At 40.8% G+C, this 26,733-nt stretch overlaps 1 protein-coding gene across 3 annotated transcripts in view; it reads right to left on the bottom strand.

The window, feature by feature from the left end:
• The window catches only part of BARD1 (BRCA1 associated RING domain 1), a 61,939-nt gene that overhangs the window by 24,278 nt on the left and 10,928 nt on the right, over window positions 1-26,733 (bottom strand). For 2 of the 3 annotated variants that reach the window (XM_083707593.1, XM_083707594.1), the window contains 4 exons: window positions 25,513-25,658; window positions 13,911-14,881; window positions 2,013-2,093; window positions 125-297 (listed from right to left, as the gene is read on the bottom strand). In XM_083707593.1, coding sequence (XP_083563719.1) covers window positions 125-297; window positions 2,013-2,093; window positions 13,911-14,881; window positions 25,513-25,658 — 1,371 coding nt within the window. The remainder of the gene's footprint in view (window positions 1-124; window positions 298-2,012; window positions 2,094-13,910; window positions 14,882-25,512; window positions 25,659-26,733) is intronic. The other variant, XM_083707595.1, reaches the window with a different exon arrangement.

Genomic DNA, 26,733 nt, shown 5'->3' with positions numbered 1-26,733 from the left:
CATGTTTACCACTTCAGAATAAAGGTGGTAGGTTCCCCAAGATTCCTGAACACCAGGATCTAATGGTATGCCTCCAGTCATTCATTTGAAAATACAGAGATAAATCCATTTCTCATGTACTCACACTACATTTCGAGAAGCTCCATGCAGAAGCAGCAGTTCAACAATACTTGTATGTCCATTCTTGACAGCATCGTGAAGCGGCAAATCATTTTGATACCCAGCCGCATTCAAGAGTGCCCCATGTTGTAGCAACAGCTCCACGACCTCCTTATGTCCATGATTACAAGCTTCATGCTAAGTGTTGAATTGGATAAGAGGAAAACACAGAAGAAAGCATTAAGAACCTGCATTATTAAAAAGTGAGTCTTGATCTCCATGACAATGCATGAGAATTGCTCAAAGGAATTTAAAAAAAAATCACTACATTTACTCTCAAAGAAGCTTACAACAATTAAAGGTCATCGATTTTAGGAATCTTTGTTACATAAATGATGGGAATGGTATGTGAACGAGCTCAGTCTGGCAGTAAAAATGAAGTCATTTTAATACAACATCCATCATAAATGGATTTTTACAGCTAGCAATGATGAACACAGACTACTTCTAAACTCAATTTCCCTTGAGTTTGAAAATGCAATACAAAAGTATATCAGCTGTCACAGACATTGGCCTCGTTTGGATGTTAATGATAAACCATGGCTTCTTGTTATGAGAAATGAGCTGCAGTGACCTTCAGACTCGCCTGTTCTCTACTTCCTTCTTCCTCTGGCATGGCTAGGAGGAGGAGGAGGAGGAGGTTTGGAAGCTTGCCCTTCCACACTTAAGTGTTACATCTGAATCAAGACAACTGCAGCTAGTCTTAACTATGATTAGGTTAAATTAGCCAACCTCAAACCCACGAGACCAGATTGTTTTAACTAGCCATAATTACAATTAATGACAACTTAAATTTAGACTGTGGTTAACTGACATTGGAAATTAAAAGCTTGTGAACTCCTCTCTAACTGGGGAGCACAGAAATCCATCGGCTCAGGTACATAATAAACCACTGGATATAATCATGTCCAAACTGGCCTATTCCCTGTCCTTGATGACTGAGTGTATTTACAGCAACCAGCCATATCTGCAAGAATTCTGAGAATCTCCTTTTAAAATTGTTTCCAGTACAAGGAAAATCTGAAAACATAACAACAGCATGTGTTGTTAGCGAAAACCATCAGTGCATCCTTTGTAGATACTGTACTCAACACTATGTTTCCTAGGACCAAGTACTTTTTACTTAAGCTCTCCCTTTGATTCCAACATAATGCCTTTCAGTTGTTGCTGGCTTACAATTCCCATCACAACTGACCATTCATTAGGGTAGTGCAGCTGATGGGAGTACCAGATGGGCTACCCATGACTCGAAGTTCTAGAAAGCTAGTCTACTGTAATCTCTTACACCAAACACAACAAAGACTACTGTAGTAGGAAGCAGACGGTTATAAAGCCTTTAGCGTGACATGACCCTTTGCAAACTAGAGCCCACTAGCCCTGTTGGTCCATCTCATGAAGTGGACCATAGTCTGGGAAAGCTTATGGAACAACAAATTGCAGAGCAGGGAATCTCTGTATGCTAGTTTTGAAGGGGAACTGATGTGTAGCCAACACACACGAAGCCTCACATGAATGAACGTCTTCTTCTTTGCGGGTCCCCTATCCATCCAAAGCGCCTGGCTACACCAGAGATTGGTATATCCATGGGACTCTGGCTGTGAACTATGGGAACCATGCTATTCTAAAACCAATGAGCCTGCTGCCTCATATCCCAAACTGCTGATTTACTGGAGTACTGAATTAAAATCCAGCAAAGCTTCAGCATGATTTTTTCCTGGGAAATCGTACCAGCCAAGGCATTGTCATTTGAAAGCCACTTTTTCCATTTGAAATGCAACAGAGAGAGAGAGAGAGAGAAGGAAAGTGGCGCAGAATGAAAAAGAATGAACATGTTTAGAAAACTTGATATATACCAGTGGAGTCCATCCAGCATAGTCTTTAACATTGGGATCTGCTCCACTTTTCAGTAAGTGCTTAACAGCAGAAAGATCGCCCTAGAGGAGAGGAGAGAGGGAAACATTTAATTTCTCAAGGAAATGCAACACAAAAAAGCACCTGTCAGGAAGGAAATCAAAACTCCAGCCCCCCCCCCCCCGCCAAATCAGTTAATATGAAAAGTTGAGAATTACTTATAACTGTCTCCTTGTGACCGCATTTGTAAACTGTCACAGTATCTTCTTTTTTGTACCTCTTAGTATTAACATTTCCCCTCTACACTCAGTGAAAGGTGTCTTTATTTGCAAAAATAATTTGATGGAGAAAGGACACAAGCTTTCAGGCTACAAAGAACACTGCAATGAATACTAGAAAGAGCCAGATCTCCACTGTTTAGAGAGGAAAGACTCACTATAGACTCAGTATAGAACACAGGTGGCAAACCTTTCTCTGCAAGGGCTGAATTACACTGAGGGTGATCTGTCAGGTGCTGCATGCAAGTAGGCATCTTATTCTGCAACCGTCCCCCTCTTTCTGTCACCCCTTTAGCTCCTAGTGGACAGATTCCTTTTGCTACAAGTTTGAACTACTTGCAGAGAGGGCTTTTGAAATCAGTCCAAGAGCCACATATGAATGGACTATTGGTTCCCTCTGAAAACAGGGTTAGCAACACTGCAGCACAAGCATAATGTGTGGGAATGCCAATTGTGATGCTGCATGGCCCCACACACCTGGCCTATATAATCTCCAGTGTGCACTCCTGCCTGAGACTCCTGACAGCAAAGCCCCCAAAGGCACTGGGGCGAAGGACTGCTTACATATCACAGAGCTCACTGGAGTGGCACCATCCGACACTTCCAAGCTTATGGTTCACTTGCCCCAAAAGACTGGCACCTGCAATTCTCACCCTTGCCCCACACTTGGGAATGGACACTCACATGAAGTGAAGCTTATTTGAATGAGAAGGATCTTATTTTTTATAATTAAAAAAATGAACAAAATAATTAACTGGGAAGAACAGTCTACATTATTGTTGTTTGGGTTCCAAGTTAGAGGCATGTATTGCTCGTTTTGTCAACCTGATGCTCCCCTAATGTTTTGGACTACCCACCTCAACTGATGGGTTGAATCAACATTCATCCACACTGTACAAATCACCCCAGTGTCACTTCTGGCAGTTCCAATAATTCAGAACTCTAACTGGGCAGGTTAGCATAGATGTATTCCTCACCAAGTTAAAATCAACTGTCATTTCACTGTTTGTCATAAAATTAAGTGTCTTTCATCAAAGTATCCCCCCCCCCAACCAATAAAACCCTACCCAATCCAGAATACCCACAGAAGTGTTTGCACACATTAAGCAATGAGCCAGATTGCACGATTAAAAATATAGGCAGAGGAAACAAGATAGTTTCTGCTTAATATTTCAGTGACTATCCATAGTGAGATGGCAGCACTGCTTATCTTACTGGCAGTTATTTTATCCAAATAATTTCATTTCCATCCTACGATAATGGAACAAAATATTCTCATGATAAACTGAAGCATGGAGTGGGGAACCAAAAAGCAGGATAACCGTTACATTCAAGTAACGACTATGCTTATTACCTACAAACACTTTTGCATTCTGCTGCAGAAGGCACCTAGCCTCTCTCTCAATGACTTCTACATATAACCTACGATAGGAAGAATTAAGTAGCCCCTGCACCAATCAATCAAATCAGTGGAAACAAAGATGGCATCTATGTTTAATTTTTAAAAATGGTGGTGGTGATTCTAAAAGGTTTAAAATGACCCTCAGGCATGAACTCCCTACTTGACGCCTCTCAGATTCAGCTCCCCTCACTTGTCTGCAATAAGGAGCCATTAACCTTCTTCTTCCTCCCTTTTTCCTTTTGTATCACTCTAAGCCTGTGTCACTCTAAGCCACTCTAAGATGCAGGTGGCGCTGTGGGTTAAAGCCTCAGCGCCTAGGACTTGCCGATCGAAAGGTCGGAGGTTTGAATCCCTGCGGTGGGGTGCGCTCCCGCTGCTCCGTCCCAGCGCCTGCCAACCTAGCAGTTCGAAAGCACCTCCGGGTGCAAGTAGATAAATAGGGACCGCTTACCGGCGGGAAGGTAAACGGCGTTTCCGTGTGCGGCTCTGGCTCGCCAGAGCAGCGATGTCACGCTGGCCACGTGACCCGGAAGTGTCTCCGGACAGCGCTGGCCCCTGGCCTCTTGAGTGAGATGGGCGCACAACCCCAGAGTCTGTCAAGACTGGCCCGTACGGGCAGGGGTACCTTTACCTTTACCTTTAAGCCTGTTTTATCTTTTAATGTCTGTACACTTAGAAAAGCGTGGGCATTTTATGAGCAAATAAAAATAAGAGCAGCAGCAACTTACCATACATGATTATTATACATATTACTCCAACAAATTTGTTGGGAATTGTCTTTTCATCTTCTGGGTTGATTTTATTTTGTGTTTTGGCCTTGTTGCCTTTTGTTATGCTCATTTGTTGATTTTAAACTGTTTGTGTTGTGTGGATTTATTTTATTTTATTTAAACAACAACATTCAAACTGTTGTCTACTGCTTTTTCCCCTTTGGTGAAAGGTAGTTAAAAGTATTTTCATACAGTGCTTTTTCTGTGGCTACGCATACTCCTAAACATTTTGTGAATCTTTGTACTTTTGTCCATTTATTGTATTTATTTTTCCCGATTTGAACTATAAAATGCTAATTTTCTTGAGTCAAAATGAGAGTACCCCTAAACATTTTTTAGAAAAAAGCACCATATATATACACACACACACACATATATAAAATATTCAAATACTATAGATGTGATGGGAAATGAATGTAGCAGAAAAGCAAAACAACAACAACCCAAAACTGATGGGGAAATTCCAGGGGAGATCCTGGATGGATCAGGAGGTACCCTTTTTTATAGAGAAATATACTGGTTGCATGACCTGTTTTCTGCTCCTGGAGACGATGGATACAAGCCCATGTCCTATCTCCATTTCAAATAAAATAGTGAGAGTTAAAATACTCTGTTTTTAATGTGCTATTAATGAATTAAACTATTCAAATATTAAACAAAAGCTATTAAGCACAAATAGGATTTATTTTAATCAAGGGTGTCTCAAAACCCATGTTAACAGCAAATACTACAACCACAATTAAGAGAACTAAATTCCAAATGAGTTGCATCAAGTTGCTACACCAAGAAACAGGCTATTGTGCCAAAATCCACATTACAGCAATTCCTTTATTGGGCTAATCAAAATATCACAAAATAATGTGCAAGCTTTTGAGTTCTCTAGAACTCTTCAGTAGGCTTTATGGTAAGCAGACTAATTTGGTGCTAAAATTTTTGTTTTGCTGATGTTGAAGGCAGAAAGCTGAAGACTGCATTTGGTCACAGTCTTAAGATGGTATGCCAGAAGCGTAGCAAACGTTCGAAGTGATGTTCATATAGATGCTATGTTGCACCAAGGCCTGCTAGAACAAGAAGCATAACAGTGGCCAATCATCCATCTCTGGAAATACAAGGTCTGTCTCCATCCTTAGGCAAAATACATAAATTACTTAGTAGGCAGAATACAAGAAACAAGAGAAACAAAGCTTGGGGCACCTTAAACTAACAGATTTGTGCCATCAGCTTTTCATTGGTTAGTCATCAGATAAATTAAAACTATAATCAGTTGTCATATATGTACAATACAAGTGAGGGCTGGGGAGATGCTAACTGTGGGGTCAAAGGTCAAGAAACACAAGGGTGCTGTCTGCAACATCTATGCAAAGCTAATTTACAGTTTGAGGCAACTGAGAGACACAAGATCTTTCTCCCGCTACTGTTGTTGGCATCCATCCGTCTCAAGAGACAGTGGAGTGCACCTCTGGGGGTGCATTAGCTGCATTAGCAGCACCAAACTGACCTCCCTGGGGTGCAAGCCTGGCCAGTGTGTATGGAGGTCCTGGGCTGCCCAGACAACAGGACTTAGGATCAGAGTTTTCCTTCTCCTAAGCTGTTCCTGAGGTGTGGCCACTGTTCCATGCTGACAGATTCTAGGAGCCAAAGGTGAGAGCTGAATGCAAGGTAGGGACCAAAGGTGGACAGACTACTCCAGAAGGAGCATGGCATACCTTAGTCCAGAAGTACTAGCCCTCCCCTATCACCCTATACACCCCTCTCTCCCACTAGGGGTGTTAAAATTAACATGCTACTGCCTTGAAAGAATTGTTATTGCCAAATATTATCATCTGGTCATTATTCTCATCATGCATACATTTGAACTTCACACAAAAATATCAGACATGGCCTTTTCATCCCACTTCAGGAAGTGTTTGTATTGCGGCCTGGAGAGGGCTGTGGAAGGTTCCAATGGGTTCCCTTAGGCTCAGATATGGACTGCAATGTTGATATGCACTTTGCAGATTAGTATTCAGCAATAACTTATTTTAATATTTATATTAGGTAGATGCTGATACATTTAAATGTGCATAAATAGCAGGGTGTGGGTGTGTGGGTGTGTGCGTGCGATTGTGCTTGCATTATGAGTAGATCACATCTCAGAGGTTGCAACAAAAAGGAGCTTCTTTTCCAAAAATGATATGGGGAAAGAAACCACACACCTTGGGTCATCTAACCTGTACATGGTAGTTAACATTAAACAAAAGAAGCTTCGGAAAAAAACATTACTCAATCAAATCTAGATTGTCCATAATGGTAAAGTAACATAGCTGTGTGAAATTCAAGTTGAAATTAAGGGCTATTGTGGCTGTTTTGCAGAAGCAATAAGATTGCTTTACACAACACTTTGTGGCATGGTGGGGGTGGGGGTGGAGAATGAAAGTTCTGTCTCCCAAGCAGGAGAAGCACATCTCCCTTCAGATATGACCCAGAAGCATGAGTCACTTAAACTTCCTCCATCTGCTGCTTTTGGAAAATGTCAGCAGTGGCCAAAGAAGTTGCAAAAGCTCTCACAAGAGCCATCCCTTTTCATTTTGTATCTTTAACAAAATACATTCAGCTTCCTTAGGATGGAATATATTATGCATGTTGAAATTCAAATCCATGGGGGAAATGTGGATCAGGCCTTCATCTGGCACATACAATGAGCTGCTTGTTAGAAATGAAAACAATTCAGGAGATCATCTGACAGTCTACTGCTAACATATTAGTCCAGCCCATTCCTGACATAGAGCCTGACACCCCTACATGTTCAACTGGCTCTCCCCTGATTCTTCTTATATATGCACTACAAAAACAAATGAACAAAATAACTAGGAGAGAAGCAACCTCCTCAAATTCCTCGTGGCTTTCAGAGACACCACAAGTAAGAATGAAGTATCAATAGGTTAGAAATGAACTGCTCTGATGCCCTCCAGATGTTTTAAATGACAACCCCAGCCATCTGTGCTAGCTGGGGTTGATGCAAGATTTTATCCAAAATATATAGAGGGCACCTGGCTGCCAAACAGTTGGTCCAGTCAGAACAGGACAGTAAGTGAGAGTTGTAATGGCTGGCCAGTTGACAGCTGGTAAGTTGGGTTAGCCTCTAACCTGCAATGAAACTAAAGTTCAGAATTCAGAGGCATAAAATGGCAAACTTACAAGTTCAAACACACCCTGAATTCATTTTGAGACAAAGCACAAACTCAAAAAACTCATGGGCCTGGGTCATGAATTTGCTGGAACGCATACCCCCACCACTAGAGGCACCTCTTTCCCACAAATCTCCCCAATGGCTGCAGCAGAGAAGCAGTCCCTCTGCATCTTTTCCATCCGTCTTTAATGTTACAAAGGCAGCATCCCAGGCATTGCACAAAATATAGTTCCACAGTGTTCCTAAATTCCTAGCATGGAAAATAAGCTTTCTAAAGAAGCACAAAGTGATGCTGCCATTGCAGTATTCAAGAGGCCACGGAGGAATGATAGCCTGTCACCACAGCAAGATAAGCTTTGGGTAGGGAAAGAAAGCTGGAATGGGTAAGGGGCTGGAGGGGGGGTGCGCAGAATGGGGTAGTTTAAATATTTGGCCCCCTTCACACTCCTGATTACAGCAGAGGCTATATTTAGAAGTGGGTCGGGGCAGTTGTTTTATGATCTTTGGGTAGGCAGCGCACCTTGTATTAAGATTCTGAATTGGTTTAACTATCTAGAACACATTTTAAAATGGTGCATGTGTCTATAGCGAGAGGAGATCTCATCCAGTTTCAATGCTCATCCTCATTAGCAGCTGTGGGGGATCACACCTGACATCTTAGTTGATTAAAAACATCCCAGAAAGCTGTTAACCTACCCTCAAATGAAAGTAAATATTGGTGAGTGAAGTGCATAAAATTATGGGGCACAAACATAAGTAACTGGGAGCGAGAGTGCTATGTTACATTTATGGGCCTTCTGCTCCTTTTATAGATGCATTAAGCTGCCTGTTAGATGTTGCTTTGATTCAAAAAGGCTGAAATTGTAACTGAGAATCTTGGTTTGTCACATCGTAGCCTAAAAATGACAAGAGATACTTAAATGGTACTCAACCCTTAAATACATCACTATTGCAACAAGATATTAAAGTCCTCTCTCTTCGCACATTATGAAGAAGCAGAAAAAACAAGCACAAGTGACTAATATTCAGTTTTCATTGCTTCTCATAACTTTTGCGAATTGACTCAGAAGATAGTTAAGGGTGTTATTTCTCAATATTTATAGAATAAATTTGACATGTATACCACAATGAACTTTTTAAAAAAGGTGCAAGCACATAGTCAGAGTTCACAGCAAAGTGGGGACACCATAAATATTTTATTGGAGAATGAGTTTTCTAGGTCTACAATGCATGTGTTTGTTTCTCAACACCACAATGTGGTTTGTTTTATGACCAGAGGGGACTGTATGCACATGAGTACCTAAAAATGCTGCAGTGCCTATCTGTAAAAATGCCTCTTTCTAAACATGTAAATGAACAGATGCAGCAAAAATGCTGTTTGTAATAAATGCTCTAAAATGTGTCAGTGTACATGCTTTTTTATTATTTGTTTTCTTAACTGTGACACAGATGTAGATTATGTATGCTATCCCATACACATACTTCTACTAGCAAATTAAAAATGTGGACCACAGAATGATGGAGTTGTGAAATGTGCTCCTATCTGTCCAGGGAGGGGAGGGCAGTCACACTGGTTTGGCAGGTAGAGAAAGGTGCATCATGGACACGTCAGCAGTATAATGGGGCCTGCTTCTATAGGGTGAAGATGGGGGGGGGGTCATTCACATCCCTTATTCCTATGGGGTGGGTAATGGGCAGGGGCATGAGAATAACTAAAGACACTGGGGAATATTAAACACGACCCTAAACATTAGGAAGAACTTCCTGACAGTAAGAGCAGTTTGACAGTGGAATTTGCTGCCAAGGAGTGTGGTGGAGTCTCCTTCTTTGGAGGTCTTTAAGCAGAGGCTTGACAACCATATGTCAGGAGTGCTCTGATGGTGTATCCTGCTTGTCGATGGCCCTTGTGGTCTCTTCCAACTCTATGATTCTATGATTCTATGTCACAGGGATTGCACCTACGGTGTCCGCAGCAGACTCGGAGTGACCAAGCACAATATAAGGACTCAAAACATATCGAGTGACACTCCAAACAAACTTTTCCACCATCATTGCCTCTCTTAGAGCTATACCTTAGGTAGCAGGGGCTCAAAATGTGTTCCTTCAGCTCAGGGGATACATAATACCCTAAAACAAACTATCTATACACAATATCATTTGATATATAAATCTACACACAATATCATTTGAGATATAAACTTTAACTTTTCTTTAACTTAAAGCTGTACAGCAAAGTATTATATCAAAAACTAACTCCCTGCTTATCAGGGGAAAAAAACTATTAAGATAATTATGGGAATGACATTTGGATAATTAAAATTGACTAAGCTTGTGACAGAGAGCTTACCCAACTATCTTTGATTATTTTCACCCCATGAAGTACAAGAGGTTGCTGTTTGTATTTAACTAATTTTATTCTACCTTTAATGAGTATGGTGGGTCATAAAAAAAAACATGGATTCCAGTTTACTAGGCAAATGGCTACATTTGTTTCAATTTATTAATGCATTTCAGCTTCAAACTCATCTAACTCTAGGATTCTTTTTCAGAGCCAATGTGCTTTTAGGATGTTTATTATGAGTGTCAAAGTAGTAAAATGGGAAAGACCTTCCCGCAATTCCATTTTAAATTGATCTGGAACAACACAACATACTTAATTTTAAATGCCTAATGCTGTTAATACTCTCTTTTAAGAGTCCAAAATGTACAACTCATTTAACTTTCATTAAGTTTGGTGTATTAAGCCCTACAACCTAATGAAAATAATATGGATTTATCCTGATAATTAATGAAGTCCCAGAAGAAATAAGTGTAATTCTCATCCACCCTCCCACAATACTGCTTCCATTACACTGATAAATCGAGAAACACGACTGGTTAAGTAATTCAGAAAACTTTGATAGGAAAACTACTAGGAAAGAAAAATACTTTTGCTAGTTGATCAATGGGGCACCTAGATTTCCTTCCATGAATATTAATCCTCAACAACCAACTCCTTTACTTCAATAGAAGGACCAGGCATATGCTTAAGTATCATGCAATTTTATTCTATGTGCAGTGTGTGTGTGTGTGTGTGTGTGTGTGTGTGTAGTGTGGTGGGAGAGCTTAAAATAATACCAAGATATTTCACATCTGGCAACCAAAGTGCCCCTTTGGTTTCAGATAGTACAGGAGTAGACGAGTCTAAAAAGTCAGGAACACAAATTTTCACAGCCCTCTAGCAGCTGTGAATACATGGGAAATGATGCATGCCCACCCAAACTGTGTCCTAACAACAACAACAATTGCACTCTGGGCAGCTTCCAACACATACAGTTTCTCATTAAAGCATCCGCAAGGAGGGTACCACTGCCCAGAAGGCCCTGTGCCTGGTTCCCTGTAACCTCACTTCTTGCAGGAGATAAATAACTATACAGTGGTACCTCTAGATACGAACGGGATCTGTTCTGGAGCCCCGTTCGCATCTAGAGGTAAACATAACTAGCGATGGCGCGTCTGCGCATGTGTGCGTCGCTTTTCGCCGCTTCTGCTCATTCGTGTGACATCATTTTGAACATATGCGCATGCGCAAGCGGCAAAACCCAGAAGTAACGCGCTCCGTTACTTCCGGTTTGCCCAGGAGCGCAACTCGAATGCGCTCAACTCGAAGCATATTTAACCCGAGGTATGACTGTACAACTTTTAGAAGACATCTGAAAGCAGCCCTGTATCAGGAAGTTTTTAATGTTTGACATTTTATTATGTTTTTATACTGTATGTGTTGGAAGCCACCCAGAGTGGGTGGGGCACTACATTTGTTACTGTGGCTGATATTTCCTGCACTCGATTATATGTAAGACTCAGGCCCAGAGGAGACCTGATTTTTTAATGATTTTTTTCTTTAGTGACGGTGTGAATCATGATACCAGTGTACCGTGGGAGGGGCAAGATTTAGGCATCTGCTCGAGATACAAATCCTAAGTCAAGTGGGAAGGCATGCCTCCTCTGCAAGATTTCACTGTGTGGCACTAATCAGGTCACTTCAATATTGGTAAACTATAGTTAGTTCTTGCTCTCCAAAAATTTAGTTATAAACCTACTTCAAATGTCACAAGCCTGCCATTCATTTCTAAACCTTCAAACTTTGATATAGGAATCATCTGAAGTCACGTTTCTGAAGACCCCAACTAGAAGTCTCAACATCAACAGACACACAACTGAACAAAGCAGTCCATTGAATTACTTTGAACCTGTGTGCGATAAGGTAGGATAGCATACGCTGTCCTTCCTTCCACACATTCAAGGTAATATCTGTACAGTCCTGGACAAAAAAGACCTACATTAGACATCTTTAAGCACCAGGCAAAAATGTTTCTCTTTAACCAGGACTTTGGCTGATTGACATTCAATGCCCTTTTAAAATGGGGGGGGGGGCAGGTTATTGGGTTGCTTTTGTTTTTGTTTTTATTAAGTATTTTGCATTTTTATATTGTGATTATATGTTGTAACTACCCTGAGACCTGTGGGTATAGGGCAGAATACAATTTTTAAATAATAATAATAATAATAATAATAATAATAATAATAATAATAATAATAATCTACTTTTATAAAGAACTTAGAAATAAGAAGAGATGCACTGAAGGGCAGAAAAGCTCAACCGAGTTTTGTTAGATTTAATAAAACTAATTTGCCACCTAGTTCCATGTGAATTCTCCCCCCCCCACCCAAAAAAAGCTGAATACTGGAATAATAACCTAACTGCTTTATCTCACTCCTACCAGAACTACTTGCTTCCTTAAAATATACAAACTTATTGTGAATCTGAAAAGGAAAGGGACTCTCATTAGGAGAAAACTGCTAAGCTAAGTGAGTTTTTCAGAACAACCTAGCTCAACATCTCCTTCACAAATATCCCTGTGGAAAGAGTCCTGGGATACTTGGCACACAGCATTTTAATGAAGAAAATGCTGATTTCAATGAAGTGAAGGAATAGCAATTCCCTCCAAGCAGAAGCACTCTCATCGATACAATTCCGTCCCCCAATGACTAATTAAATATAAGTGATTTCAGATAGGGAATTTGTATGCAATAACATGCAGCTTCCACTTCCATTTAAAGTGAAAAGTTTGGTTTCATAAACACATGGTAAAAAATGCTATACTGACTACATGCAGGAAAAGGAAGACAAATAGTTTTTTATGATAAAATCCACATGTATATTTATTGTGAAGCAATCACACCAAATTCATTTAGACAGATGGGGCTTCGGTTAAAGGAAAGTAGCATGTGCATTCATCACAGCAATCTATTCCTTCTGGAGCTACAGCTATTCACTTCTCCCATATGTCATTCACACAAAGCTACATTGACAAACCATCCAAAATCTACAAATACCAAATATGGAATTCTTTGAATTCCATATGCACATTCATTTTTTAAAGAAAATGCAAACTGGGTTTAAGTACCCAGTTAATGTTCCTGATGATCATAGATGGACACTAAGGTTTCTCCACCCTACAAGCCTGATCAGTTGATAGTTTTATAGCATCATTCCCGAACAGGTTATCCCAACTCATGTAGGGGAAATGTATGCGGGGAAGTTGGAGCAAGGCCTATGCACATCTGCACCACCTCTGACCTTTCAGAGTTGAGCAGGAAGGTCTGAAGGAAGTGTTCATAAGCCTCCCCGCCATCAGAAACCCTGCATTGCTCACACAAGTAGATTTAAGAAACCTTCTTCTGGCCTTCCCACAAAACATGGAACAGTTGAAGGTGGGACAGGCAGGGTCAGCCCTTGTGGGGACATTGTGACAAGGACAGTGTTTGCAGCCCCACAACCTCCACACAAGTTGAGATACCCTGTTCAGAAAAACAAGGCCTGGGTTTGGGGGTTATTAAACACCATGCAAGCCATTCCTTGGTTTTCCTCTGGTTCACTCTTCTCTAAAATTCATTCCTTTGGAATTTCAGTTATTTCCAGGTTTAATTATTGAACTGGAGCATGCCTGGTTTGCTGTAGCTTTCAGTCCCTTAATCTTGTGCATCTTCTACTGATGTGCATTCCCACCCCCTCCAACCACAAACCATGCAGTATACCATAAGCTTCACATGAATATACAGCACACAAATGATAACAGAATTTTTGCTAATCCTCCAGAATGGTGCAACTCAGAAGCCTGCACTCCAAACAGAAATACAGCTAATAAAGTTGGCTAAATAAATTTTGCAATTGCTATATAAAATGGAAACAAAGTATTTACAGTGCTCTTACAGTGTGTGAATCAAAAAGCTTACATTACCTCAACAGAAGCGATGTGGAGCAAAGTCTCCCCTTTATGATTTCTCTTGGCTGGCAGGCTATTGGGTGATTTCCTGGAGAAAGACTCGGTTAGCTGTGCCTCTTTTTGATAAGCAGTACTGGACAGATGTGCTGCTTTGGAAGTTTTTGGGTTACATGCATCCTCAGAGTTTCTCATTGTTGGTGAAGAGCTAGCAGATGGTGTAGATGGATAACACCTTATACAGTCAATGGTGGGCAAAGAATCCTCAAGGGAATCTTTGCGTGATGGCCTTGGGGACACCTTCAGCAGTGCTAAACTTCCAGGGGTGCTATGCTCTTTCCTGCTGGGCTGTTTGTGTAAAGGAGGAGGCAATCTGCTTTGTTGCCTTCTACGTTTTAGTGGAGCCATTTCCCCTCTAGAGAGGAGGCACTCTTCAGAACTCAAGTTCTCCTCCATAACACCACATGAACAAGACGAGTTATCCTTGCTGCTCTTCTCTGTAAGTTTCACAATGGCATCCACAATGACTTCACTCTCACCCTGTGCAAGCTCTGCCCCCACTACAGACTTGTGCTCCAATGTGCTTTTGGGGTCTGGACTTGGGATATCCAATGACTGACTGCAAAACACCACCTTTGCTTCGCTTGTGCTCTCTTCATCATGTCCACTGGTCTTTTTCTGTCTTTCTTTGAGCAATCTCGGCTGGCTGTTGATGTCTGTTAAAGTCTTTTTCCTCAGCTTTTTCAGATTGGGGTTCTTTTGCTCTTTAAAAGGCTGTTGAGTGGGGGAGAGACAAAAATCATGAGTGGAGGCAGGGGCATGTGGTTGGCCATCCTGGCCCTTCACAGCCTGTTCTGTCTTCTCTGGTCTCTTTTGCATGGCCAATTTCTTGCTCTTCCTATGAGGATTGAAGTCCTCTTTTAGTTGCTGCTTCTTACTTCCTGTCTCACAAACCACATCTCCAAGGTCAGACAGGTTCTCTTCTGAACCTAGCAAAGGAAGTTGGAATAAGTAAAACAAAAAACAAAAAAACCGTTATAACACTGTGTGTGGCCTGGTTTAAACTCAAAATAATCTGGAACACTAAGGTATAGTTTTCAATGAGGTGACAAACTAGTGATTGGACTGTCCCACTTCAGACTGCAGATGGAAAGCTTTATTAATTCTGAAATTTTCTTCCATCTATCCATCCATCTATCTATCTATGGTTTACTGGTTTTCCATTTGCAATAAATTTCTTCATTTTTTCAAACCATGGTTTGTTATTCTGGTAGGCTAGCGAGTTGCAACAGTGACTTCAGACAGTCAATTCAGACACCAAACCAATAACAATTAAGACTCCTTTGTGGACCTTGTGCAAATAGTTGGCACAATTCACCCATGCAAACAAGGTCAATTCAAATGCAACACTAAAACCATACATAGTTCAGTCACACACTGCCATCCCACCCTTAATTGCCTGCTCCCTGGTTATAATAATAATAATTTATTATTTATACCCCACCCATCTGGCTGAGTTTCCTCAGCCACTCTGGGCGGCTCCCAATCAATTTGGTTCACAACAAACCATAGTTTTGCATTACATTTGAACCATCAAACTCTGGTGAGTGATCGCCCTCCAAACCAAGAGAAGGAGCCTTAGCTCACTGGCACAGTACATGCTATGCATATAGGTTTCAGGTCCAATTTCTGGCAATTCCAGGGAGAGGAAGGAAAGACCTAGGGAGAGATGTTCTCACTCGGTACAGACAAGTCTGAGCTATATGGACCAATAGTCTAACTCTGTATAAAGCAGCTTCAAATATTCAACACACAAGACAACGGTTTGTGCTTGAAGTGAAAAGCCATGTTTTCGCATTATGCCTCTGAACTGACCCACTGTCACTCTTATTCCAAGAGGATCCATAAGCTGACTCAAGATGGACACAAAATGCAGAAAAATTGCATCCACGAGAAGCTTTCAACTAAATGTGCCACTATAGGGAACTTGTCCCGTCCCCCCACATCATAATTTTAAGAAATCATGCACTACATATAAATGAATCTTGATATAGAATATTTTTTAAAGGATCAAGACATATCCTTTCTTCTAAGGCAGATTTTAGCTGCTTAACATTCTGGGAACAGGGACGTGCAAATCAAAATGTGTAATACTTAAAAATGATAGCCCTTTGAGACTAAATACAGTTAACATTACTTCTACCTCACAGCATTAAAATTCCAGTTGTATTTTTCTTTTTTAGAATATAATGGGTTTTTAACCCTCTCATGAAACCAGAGGCATAGACTGCATAACTGCTCCTGCAATGGGAGAGATAAAAACCCATGTTACCATAATACAAATGAAAAATTGCAGAGAAAATTAGCAGAGCACAGGGCATTACAACTGCAACTTTCCTGAGCTCTTACAGGAATTTCTTTAATAGGATGGACTGAATGCAAATCTCATTCTTCTCCAATTACTGCATTGGCTGAGAGGATGTTGCACCAATCAGTCACTGCCTACTCCAAGAAGAAGAAAAATAACCTCAGGTGATGATGGCCAATTAATAAAGAAATCTAAGTACCTCAGTGGTATACCAAGGCTAGTCCATTAAAGCACAAATCCTACACAGCTAGCCTGAAGCCACAGGACAGAACAAAAGGAAGCGCTGGAAACAAGGCATTCTTTTTCTTCACCAGGAAGCTTTCCATCCAAATAAAATCTTAGATCTAATTTTAGTTGAACAATAGCATCCACACGCTTTGATTGCCAACAGATTGGGGAAGAATACACTCTGCAGATGATATTTACTCCTAGCTTCTCTGTTTACACTTCAACAAGATTAATTGCAAAATATTTACCTTGATATAAATATTCACACTCATGAAGCAGGAGAGAAATAAAATAGCTCAGGGAAGGAAGGAAAAACTGCTACTGCAGACATTACCAGCTCAGCTTTGTATGTGATTATAAGCAGGGCTTTCAACAATTCCACAAATGAAGGAAGCAAGCAGAGAAGCTGGATACCAGTCATAGAATGTAGGAAGCATCTTCAAGATTTTAACTGCATATTCGTTTATTCTACAATAGGTTTATACATTTTGTTACAGGTGCACTGGCTCAGTTCTGACACTATGCCAAGCTTTAGCTAAAGAAGCCCAATTATGAAGTCTTATAATACTCTCCTGAGACCAAGCCCCAGTGAATACAATGGGTATTCATTAGATAGCACTGTGACTATGGTTTGGTGCAACAGCCAAATTGGCAATCCCTAGGCTACAGCCAGTTGCAAAACTGAATTTACAAGATGCACTATACAATACCTAAAGCCACTGCTCTGCCCCCAGAGGCTGCTGAACAATAGCAAGAGGAAGTTTATGAGGCTGAGAATTTTTTTGTGTTTATAATATTATAATAAAGTACTCTGAACATTTTAATAAAACAGAAAGTTAGCTATAAAAGTGCCTTGGCGGGGAGAAGCAAAACAACAACAACACAAAAGCAATTCTAAACCGTGGTGTGCCCACAATGCACTTGAAAATGCAAGCTACAAGGTCTAACCTATGGTTAGCATAGGCCATAGTCTGCTGCAATGAATGAATTCAGATATTTCAAATGGGCAGAAGAGCAGAACACTAAAAAGGAATAAAATAAAAGTAATTACACAAGGTTCAAGGGATGGAACACTCTTCTCTGAAAATCTCTTATGTATATTATTAAATCCACCTACAGACACACATACATGTCTACGGTCCACATAATTTTATTATTGTTAGCAGTCACTTTTGACTGGATAACCTCCCAACCCCAAGAAAAAACTGACCCCCCCCCATGGATTCAAAATTTCTGGTAGTTTTGGTGTGCTTTTTCAGCATTCTAAAATGCTCACAGGTGGAAAAGAATGCAGTATGCAATTCTTTAAAAGAATACTTCAACTAGATGATCTGATCAAGCAAGACAATTTTTATGTTCTTCAAAGGTTCTACTAAGGTTACGATTCACTGCAATACCTAAAGAAGGTATTCAAACTAAAGAAGGTAAACTAAAGAAGGTAAGAAACAAAAGGGGGTGGGGGGAAGAGAATAAATCTTTTCCTGTCTTCTTACCCCGCTGAAAACCACCCTCTGAAGCCCATTCCGCCTCCACCTCCCCGCTCCAATCAGGTTGATACTAACCTAGCTGGGAGAAAATGTCCGGAGGAAAAACAAGAGACCAGGAAAGAGGGCTCTGAATGCCTAAGCACCCCTTCACTATTTTAAGATTTAATCTCCACTCTGTACTTTAGACGTGAGGAACAGAGATGAGTTTGAAATCTCTATGTTTAGTTTGAGCTTCACCCCCACTTAGAAGGGTGGTGCCCATCAACTTGAAAGTAAGCAATTGGGCCCTTCAATATGCATTCCAACTGTGTATGCATTTAATGGATTCTAAATTCATGACTAAACCCACTGCATTTAGTCAAGACTCATTTCTAGCATTTATTCATCAAGGGACTTGAAGAACTGGGCACAAACATACCAATCTTAATATAGTACAGGATTGTTTTACAAAGAAAGCACAACTACATCATACTGCTACGCTGCATATTAGCCATATACAGTCATACCTTGGATCCTGAACGTCTTGCAAGTTGAACGTTTTGGCAACTGAACGCTGCAAACCCGGAAGTGAGTGTTCTGGTTTGCGAATGTTCTTTGGAACCTGAACTTCCTGCAGCCGATCAGAAGCTGCACCTTGGTTTCCGAATGTTTTGGAAGTCGAACGGACTTCTGGGACAGATTCCATTCAACTTCTGAGCTACCACTGTATTTAATATTTGGTTGCATACAATGGTACAAGAAGAATATCTACCCAAACTGAAGCAGAATTATTTTCTACAAGGTAAACCAAGGTTCCTTGTGCTCTCAGTTGATACAACGCTTAAGGATACTTCAGATGAGATAAAATTTGAGATCAAAAAAGATTTATAGCTATAGTGCTGCTTATCCACAGTTTTCCTGTCATGCACTAACAAGCTATAGAGGAAAAAGCCGCAATTAGAAAATCTAGTTTAACTATCATTAATCTGTATCAAAAGAATATAATGATGCACATTGCGTGCTGCTGAAATTATTCTCTATTATGAGTTTTCAGAACAGAAGTTGAGAAATCTCTTTGACATACTAGTCCCTTATTAAAAACCAAAGGGAAGTGCTTTGATACCATCTGCACAACATTAGCACCTTCATGACAGAATGATTAGTTCGTATGTTAAGCATTCAGCTCTAGGGGAATAAAAATTATGAGGATTTTCCAGCTTATTCAAACACTTGTTTTGAGCCATTATGAAAACTCTTATCATACACATGCAACACCATGCAATCCATAACAGAAATGGGGTCAAGATCACTACCTCTGCATAACAGCCAAATTGGGACACACACACCTCCGCAATGTCCAGTTTGTTGCCCTGTACACCTGGTCCAGCATGTGTTTAAAAGCACATGGCCAGCACCTGCATGCTTTAAAAAGAAAATAGCTTTCCTTTTAGCTCTTCAGTGAAAGTAAAACTATGTTATGAAGAATATGGTAGAATCATCTATAAGCAGTGGTCAGGAAAGATTACAGCAGACAACTGTGTGTCTTTAAAGTACACTGAACCAAGAAAAAAAAAGTCTGCTAAAGTAGCTGGGAAGTTCGTTTTTGAAAAAAGCATTACTGTAAATCAGAGTTCTTTATCTCCAGTATGCCACATACTATGTCCCTCAATTGAACAAGTTCTTCCTAATTACCCACCTTAATTACAGTAATTATACACTTTAGAATAAATGCAGGTAATAAGGTTCACTTGGAAAGGATGCTGTCAAAGACAGTGGAACGAAAAGCCTCGCTCCTCTCGGGGATGACAAAGCCGATAATGACAATAATTTAGGAGGGCTGTTTACCTTCTCCCAAGCATTTAGGGAGGGGAGGAAGACTTGAGCACATAGAAAAGAGGAGGAGAACAGAGTCAAATGAAAATTGCTAGTGGTGATCACAGCTCACAGGCAACGTATAGGGAAATGCATTTCAAAAATGGCCTTAAGAGCTTGCTGTGCCAGCTACCTCCTGAAGTCCCATACCTCACTTCTGTCCCCAATTTGTTCACAAGATTAAAGAGGACATAGCCCCTGGATAGTTAGGGGCTCTTTTCCCTTTTGAATTTATAATCTTGGGCTTGACACCCTCCCACTTCTTACAAACAAAAAAGTTATATGGCACCTTAAAGACTAACATCAACATTATGGCATGATCTTTTGTGGATGGGAATCTACCGTATTTTCCGCTCTATAGGGAACACCAGACCATAGGGCGCACCTAGTTTTTTTTTTGGGGGGGGGGAATAAAGAAACCCCCGCAAGCCCCAAAGAGCAAAGAAGCCAAGACAGTGAGAACTCCTGCCAGGCTCCGAAGGCTTGCGGATAGCTGCCTGAAGCCCGGGGTGCACAGTGGAAGTTGGCGCTGCGCTCCCCAGGCTTCGGGCTGCAGGCTGCTATCCGCAAGCCTTCAGAGCCTGGCGGGCACTCTGAAGGCTTGCGGATAGCTTCCTGAAGCCTGGAGCGCGAGAGGGGTTGGTGTGCACCGATCCCTCTCGTTCTCCAGGCTTTAGCAAAAGCCTGCATTCGCTCCATAGGACGCACACACATTTCCCCTTCATTTTTGGAGGGGAAAAATGTGTCCTATAGAGCGAAAAATATGGTACCTCACTAGACACATGGAATGATCTCCTCAGAGAGCAGGTATAGTGATATTTTCAGATGACACAAGTATGAAGAAAAAAACAGATCACATGAAAATGAAATGTGACAATTATGTTAAGGTGAAACAAACACAGTAACCATTCACAACAGTAACTGATAAACTGAATATCCTAGCATTTGTAAGGTAATTAAACCCTGCTGTGTGATAGGAAGCCATTATCATGATTAAAGCCACAGATGATAGAACCAAACTTATTGCTAAGCAGGGTAGATTTGATTTAAATCAAATCAATTTAAATCACGATTTAAATCACTAGTCAGTAAGACTTGTTTTAAATCATTTTTTTACAGAAAGATTCATTCTTGCTGGTATAATCTTAATATTTACAACCAGATAAAGGTTTTATTTTCGGAATAATAATTGTTCAGAGTAGTTTCTAGAGTTATATCAAAAATTACTGATTTGGTTATACTATTAAAAATACATAGATAATTATGAAATTATTGTAAGGTTTAATAAGTTAACTGTTTATATGGGCTATATCTCCCAGCAGCTCTGGCTTTGGAGAGACTGGCCTTCCTTTTTTGGCGGGGGGTGGGGGAGATACAGATGGTAGGCCCAGGCTGGAAGAGGCAAGCAGTAAAAGCAGGCCGAGGAGAAACAGGCTGGTGGAAAGCTGGAAAAGGGGAACCAAGGACTGGAGCAGAGAACTTCAGGGATTCCTGCTGCAGGACTGAAGTTCCCAGTAGAGACTTTATTGTTTGGAGAATTTCCGGCGAGCCCTGGGAAGAAGAGCCTGGAACCAGTGAACCAGTCTTCTTAGTTGACTGGCAAGCACTTCAAGGTCTTGCCAAGGACTTAAAGATCCCAGTTACTATTTCCTCCTCCAAAAACACCCCTTTGGATTTGCTTCTACATTCAGGCACCTATTCTATACAGTTAAGTGTTAGTGCAGTTGATGGAACCCAGTGGGTTTGAGAAGAGGCTGCCAGCCCTGAAGTGCCTTCAGCACTTGCCTCAAGTCTGAGTTGCACAGACATGCAGCTGACTTGCACAATTATTACACAAAGATCCCAAGACTTGTGGAGTATTCTGTTCACAAGGCTGCACTTTCATTTTTACTGCTTCACACTTAGCTACTTGTGCAAATCTATTCCACTCCAAACCATCTACAGTGGTGCCTCGCTAGACGAAAAGTATTCGTTCCGCAATTCTCTTCATCTAGCGGTTTTTTCGTCTTGCGAAGCAAGCCCATTGACAGCTTAGCGGATTAGCGCTACAGCTGTCAAGCGGCTTCCAGCGATCAGCTGTTAAGCGGCTTATCAGCGGAACAGCTGATAAGCAGCTTAGCGGCTTAAGAAAAGGGCGGAAAAACCCCGCGGGGGGACGCAAGATTTTTTCGTCTTGCGAAGCAACCCCATAGGGAAATTCGTTTTGCGAAGCGCCTCCAAAACGGAAAACCCTTTCGTCTAGCGGGTTTTCCGTCTTGCGAGGCGTTCGTCTTGCGGGGCACCACTGAATTCACTGAACCTCCTGGAACTTAGCATATAAGAGGTAAGGGGTTGATCTTGTGTATATAAATTTGCAAAGGAACAATGGAATTAAGGTTTTTTCCTGTGAAGAAAAGGCATGTTATCTCTGCAGACACAAATTCACACTTTCGAGAACTGCAAACAAGTGTTTGTGATATCTTCTCATTAGAAAAACTGCCCCAAACAATCTTACAGAAACCTCTGGAAGAACATGACATTGTGAATGGATTAATAGAATTCATTTACCAAAAAAAAAAAAAAAATAAATTAAACATTGCATATAAAGCCTCATGCTACATAATTAAAAACAAATCCTTATTACTTGATGAATAGCCTTTGGACTATAAAGTAACTTAAATAAAAAACTATCTTTTGAAAGATTTTTCCTCAAAAGCATTTTATTTTTAAAAATCTGATTTAAATTTTTAAAATCCCATTTTTTGATACATATATTTTTTTAATCATTGATTTTATCCACCATGCTGCTAAGTTGCAATTCACCATTTCATGCTGAAATTCTTTGTTCAAGAACGGCACTGTCTTTTTTCTTCTGCAAGTCTAATAGCTGCAGCAGTTAAGTGATAAAGGAACAGCACTTGGAACCATTCTTCAAGTGTTGTTTGCTGCTCTGATCAAAATCTGACACCCCCACATGTCCCTGCCTTAAAGCAATAAAAACCTGGGAAATTCAATCATGGATCTCCCATATCACATCTGTTTTGACCCCTAAAAGGCAAAGCATTGTTTCCTAAAGTCTAGTTTGGTTCAATTCTGTGAGACAAAGGATCCACAATTGATATGCAGACACTGTTGCAGGTTTCCCATGAGTCACTGCATTGGCAAGACAGAGATTTCAATATGTCAGCAAAAACCCTGAGTAAAGATTATGACAAAACAAACCCCTTCTTTGCTAAAGCAGCAGCACTGTGGTTCAATACTAGCTCATCAGGAAAGGCATTTAAGTCTTCCCTAGTCTGAATTTAATTACATGTAAATTAAAAAGAATCTTCCTTTTTCAATTACTTAATTAACATATTTTGATTGTCACTTGAAGATGGTTTCGTTAACACTTGCCTTCTAAGATTTAATTTTCAAATTGCCTACCAGTCATCTTAAGAAGGTAACATCCAAATACATGAGATACTACACAAAACAGTTGCAATGAAGGAGTTTTCCTTTAATTTAATTTAAAATTGTAACACGTGAACATAATATAAGCAGACTGCTAGCATTTTTTTCAATCTAGAAGAATGAACCAGCGGACAGTTATATTTTTTACTCAAGAAGAAAGAAACTAATAAAAGGGTCTACCATGCAATCTAATAACAAAAGGGGGGGGGGGGGGGGATCTGATTCAGTCTTATGTCCGGAATTACACTTTCAACATAAGCAAATCTGCAAGTAATAGTTGCTCTTTAAAGAAAAAATAGTGGAGTTCGGTTGGCTCCGATCTGCACTCACCATGAACTGGTTCTGACAATTTATATGAGTCTTCATAAAACCATGGTATAAGACTTTGCATCACTGTGCAAAGCTTCTGATTTCTATTAAGCCATTGTTTCATTATGTTCAAACCAAGGAACTCTAGCCGAATGCTGGTTAAGAGCAGAAAGCCTTGAAATTAAAATGTTCTCCTATTGGTTTTAAAATGCTATCTTTTCTGATGCCAGATTTGCACTTTCTTCCTTTGCATAGAAACCAAACTATTTTCCAGCATAGAAAGCAGAAGGGCACATATCACACTGGAAAATGAGGACGTGAACAAGGACCCACACCTTGTGGCTGATATCCTGTCCCCATGTCCATCCTGACAACAATATTACAGGACTGAAGAACTTGCATCTGCAAAGCTACTATTCTAGCCATTTTAAAATCTGGAAAGGCTAGCCTGTGGCTGTTCAGACACCAGTGGACTACAGTTCCACGACCCCCAATGACTGGCCTTGCTTGTTAGGGCTGAAGAGCTACACAATTAGCCACTTCCATTTAAAATAATATCTAAACCAACACTTGGTGCACTCTGCAAGTGCGGAGATCAATAGCAGGGTGGTGCAGCAGCACTCATCTGGCATCTGGTGGCCTGTATTGCCATTGCGCATGGGCAATGCGCAAGGACAAGGCGGCAAGGCTGCCACAATGCGAACATGCTCAGGGCAAGGAAGTGCCACACTGGCTGGCAGAGAGCACAGCAACGGTGTTTTTGCCAGCATTTGAATTACAGTGGTACCTCAGGTTACATATGCTTCAGGTTACTTACGCTTCAGGTTACAGACTCCGCTAACCCAGAAATAATGCTTCAGGTTAAGAACTTTGCTTCAGGATGAGAACAGAAATCGTGCTCCAGCGGCGCAGCGACAGCAGGAGGCCCCATTAGCTAAAGTGGTGCTTCAGGTTAAGAACAGTTTCAGGTTAAGAATGGAACTCTGGAACGAATTAAGTACTTAACCCGAGGTACCACTGTAATCTCCCCATGTCAATGTAGGTACACTCCTTTCTACCTCAATTACCGTGAGAGCGACTTAGTTTAAGGCCACACACGGAGTTTGGTGGGCAAATGAAGGGGGAATTTACCAAATACAAATGCCAGTTATCCAATGTAAATGCAACAGTAATGAACGCCTGTGATCTTAGCGGCTGCATCAGAATGTTTTGATGGGAGCCGTAGTTCAAAGCATCTGGAAAGCACTAACCTGGGGAACAATCCTCTAGGATTAGAGCACTGAATGAACTGCATTCAATACTAATGTTTGAAAAAGCTTTATATGAACAGATTCTGGTTTTGACTGCACTCTAAGAGCCAATACTCGCACCATGTTTGCTGGTCTCCAAATGAATAATATTTGTTCATGAATGTAATTGTATAACCAGAAAATATGGCATGGAAATATGCATAAGTATACTCAATTTACCTACAAACCATGTTCCCTGGCACAGGGCTACAAACATCTACTCTACAATAAAGAGCTCTGTAGAAAGCAGACTGCACGTCTTACCTAACCACAGGTCTTTCAAGATCATGAAAACAGGGCACTGTGTTGTAGGAATGGGCCCATGCTTGGAATACATAATGAGATCACTGACCCTCAGAACCTTAAGCAAGGATGAGAATACAGAAGCCCCATAGTTTTATTAAGCTTTTATTTCCAGGAGATAGGCCCCCACACATCTGCAAAATGTGACATTTTCATCTAAATTCAACAGAGATTCTAGTGAACTGCAGGTATAAATGCTGCATTAGCCTTTACCCTTTATTCTAACGAAGATCTCAGTGGATTTCAGGAGGATGAGGTTCATACTTTGCTATAAAATGTCCAGATCTCACATTTAATAGCATTTCAGAAATGTGTCTGCCCCACATGCTTTAAACAGCCATCCTTCCACTTACCTGATAAGTCCCTGCCCCACAGACTCTGCAGTTTGCTGTGCAGTTTGACAATGTTGTCCAGCTGCCTGTTTACTTTCACATCTTGTACCATGGCTGGCACGTGACACACTGGGCAGGCTGTTCCACTGCTGTCACCCACACAATTTCTGCAAATCAGATATAAGCAAAAACATTTTCACACAGAGTACTGGAAACAGCTTTCAAGATAGGTGGCTTAAGAGAAGTCTTATGTAAGTACTGAAGTACTAATATGGCAAAGCAAGGCAATCATTGCCACCCTGAGCTCCTCTGGTAGGGAGGGCAGCATATAAATTTAATAAATAAATGAATTATTTACATTTTGTCTGTAATGCTGGATAAGATAGCAGACATTTGGAATAAGTTATAAACCAGCGAAAACCACATCTTTCCAGCTAGTAAGAGCCCAATAGCTAAAAGAGCCTAATAAAATCTGACTAAATAACAGGTTGCAATAAATTATGAAAGCAGTGATTTGAACATATTTCATGCACCTTTTAACAGATTTATCTGGCTACAGATTATCCAGCCTGTGACAATGGCCCTATAAAAATATAATGCTTAATCATAGTTAAAATGTTAAAGTATGGATACCCAAACATGGTTAAGGGTCAAATACAAATTAGGAGGATAATTCCTGGTTTGAAGTAGGCTTTAAGCATTACAACTCTACCAAGCATCCATCCAAGAAGAATGGTGTCCAAGAATATAATACAGTCATACCGCGGGATAAATGTGCTTCAAGTTACCATATTTTATGCTCTGTAAGGCACACCTGACCATAAGGCGAACCTAGTTTTTAGAGGGGGAATTCAAGAAAAAAAATATTATTTAAAGGGAGCGATGAGAAGAGCCTGTATGCATCCCCGGCTCTGCTCAGCGCTCCCTTTCACGAGCCACATGGAGCTTGCAGGCTTTTCCCCAAGAGCCACACACACACTCCGCGTGGCTCTTTAAAGGGAGCGCGGCTCTTGGGGGCTTTTGTGGGAGGTGGGGGAAGTGAGAGAGCCTCGCTCTGTCACTTCCCCCACCTCCCACAAGAGCCATGCGCTCTTTAATGGGAGCAGCTCAGGGAGCAGCCTGCCCGCTGGCTGGCGGGGGAAGCTGGCAGGGAAGCCCAATTCATTAACACTTAATTCTCCTGCTGAAATCATTCAGCACCTGCTTAATACTCTTCCATGAGACTTTAAGTGCTTAATTTTG

This window comes from Podarcis gaigeae (assembly GCF_964106915.1).
Source record: "Podarcis gaigeae genome assembly, chromosome: 1".
In the NCBI taxonomy this organism is placed as follows: Eukaryota; Metazoa; Chordata; class Lepidosauria; order Squamata; family Lacertidae; genus Podarcis; species Podarcis gaigeae.
This window is presented reverse-complemented; position numbering and strand designations above follow the sequence as displayed.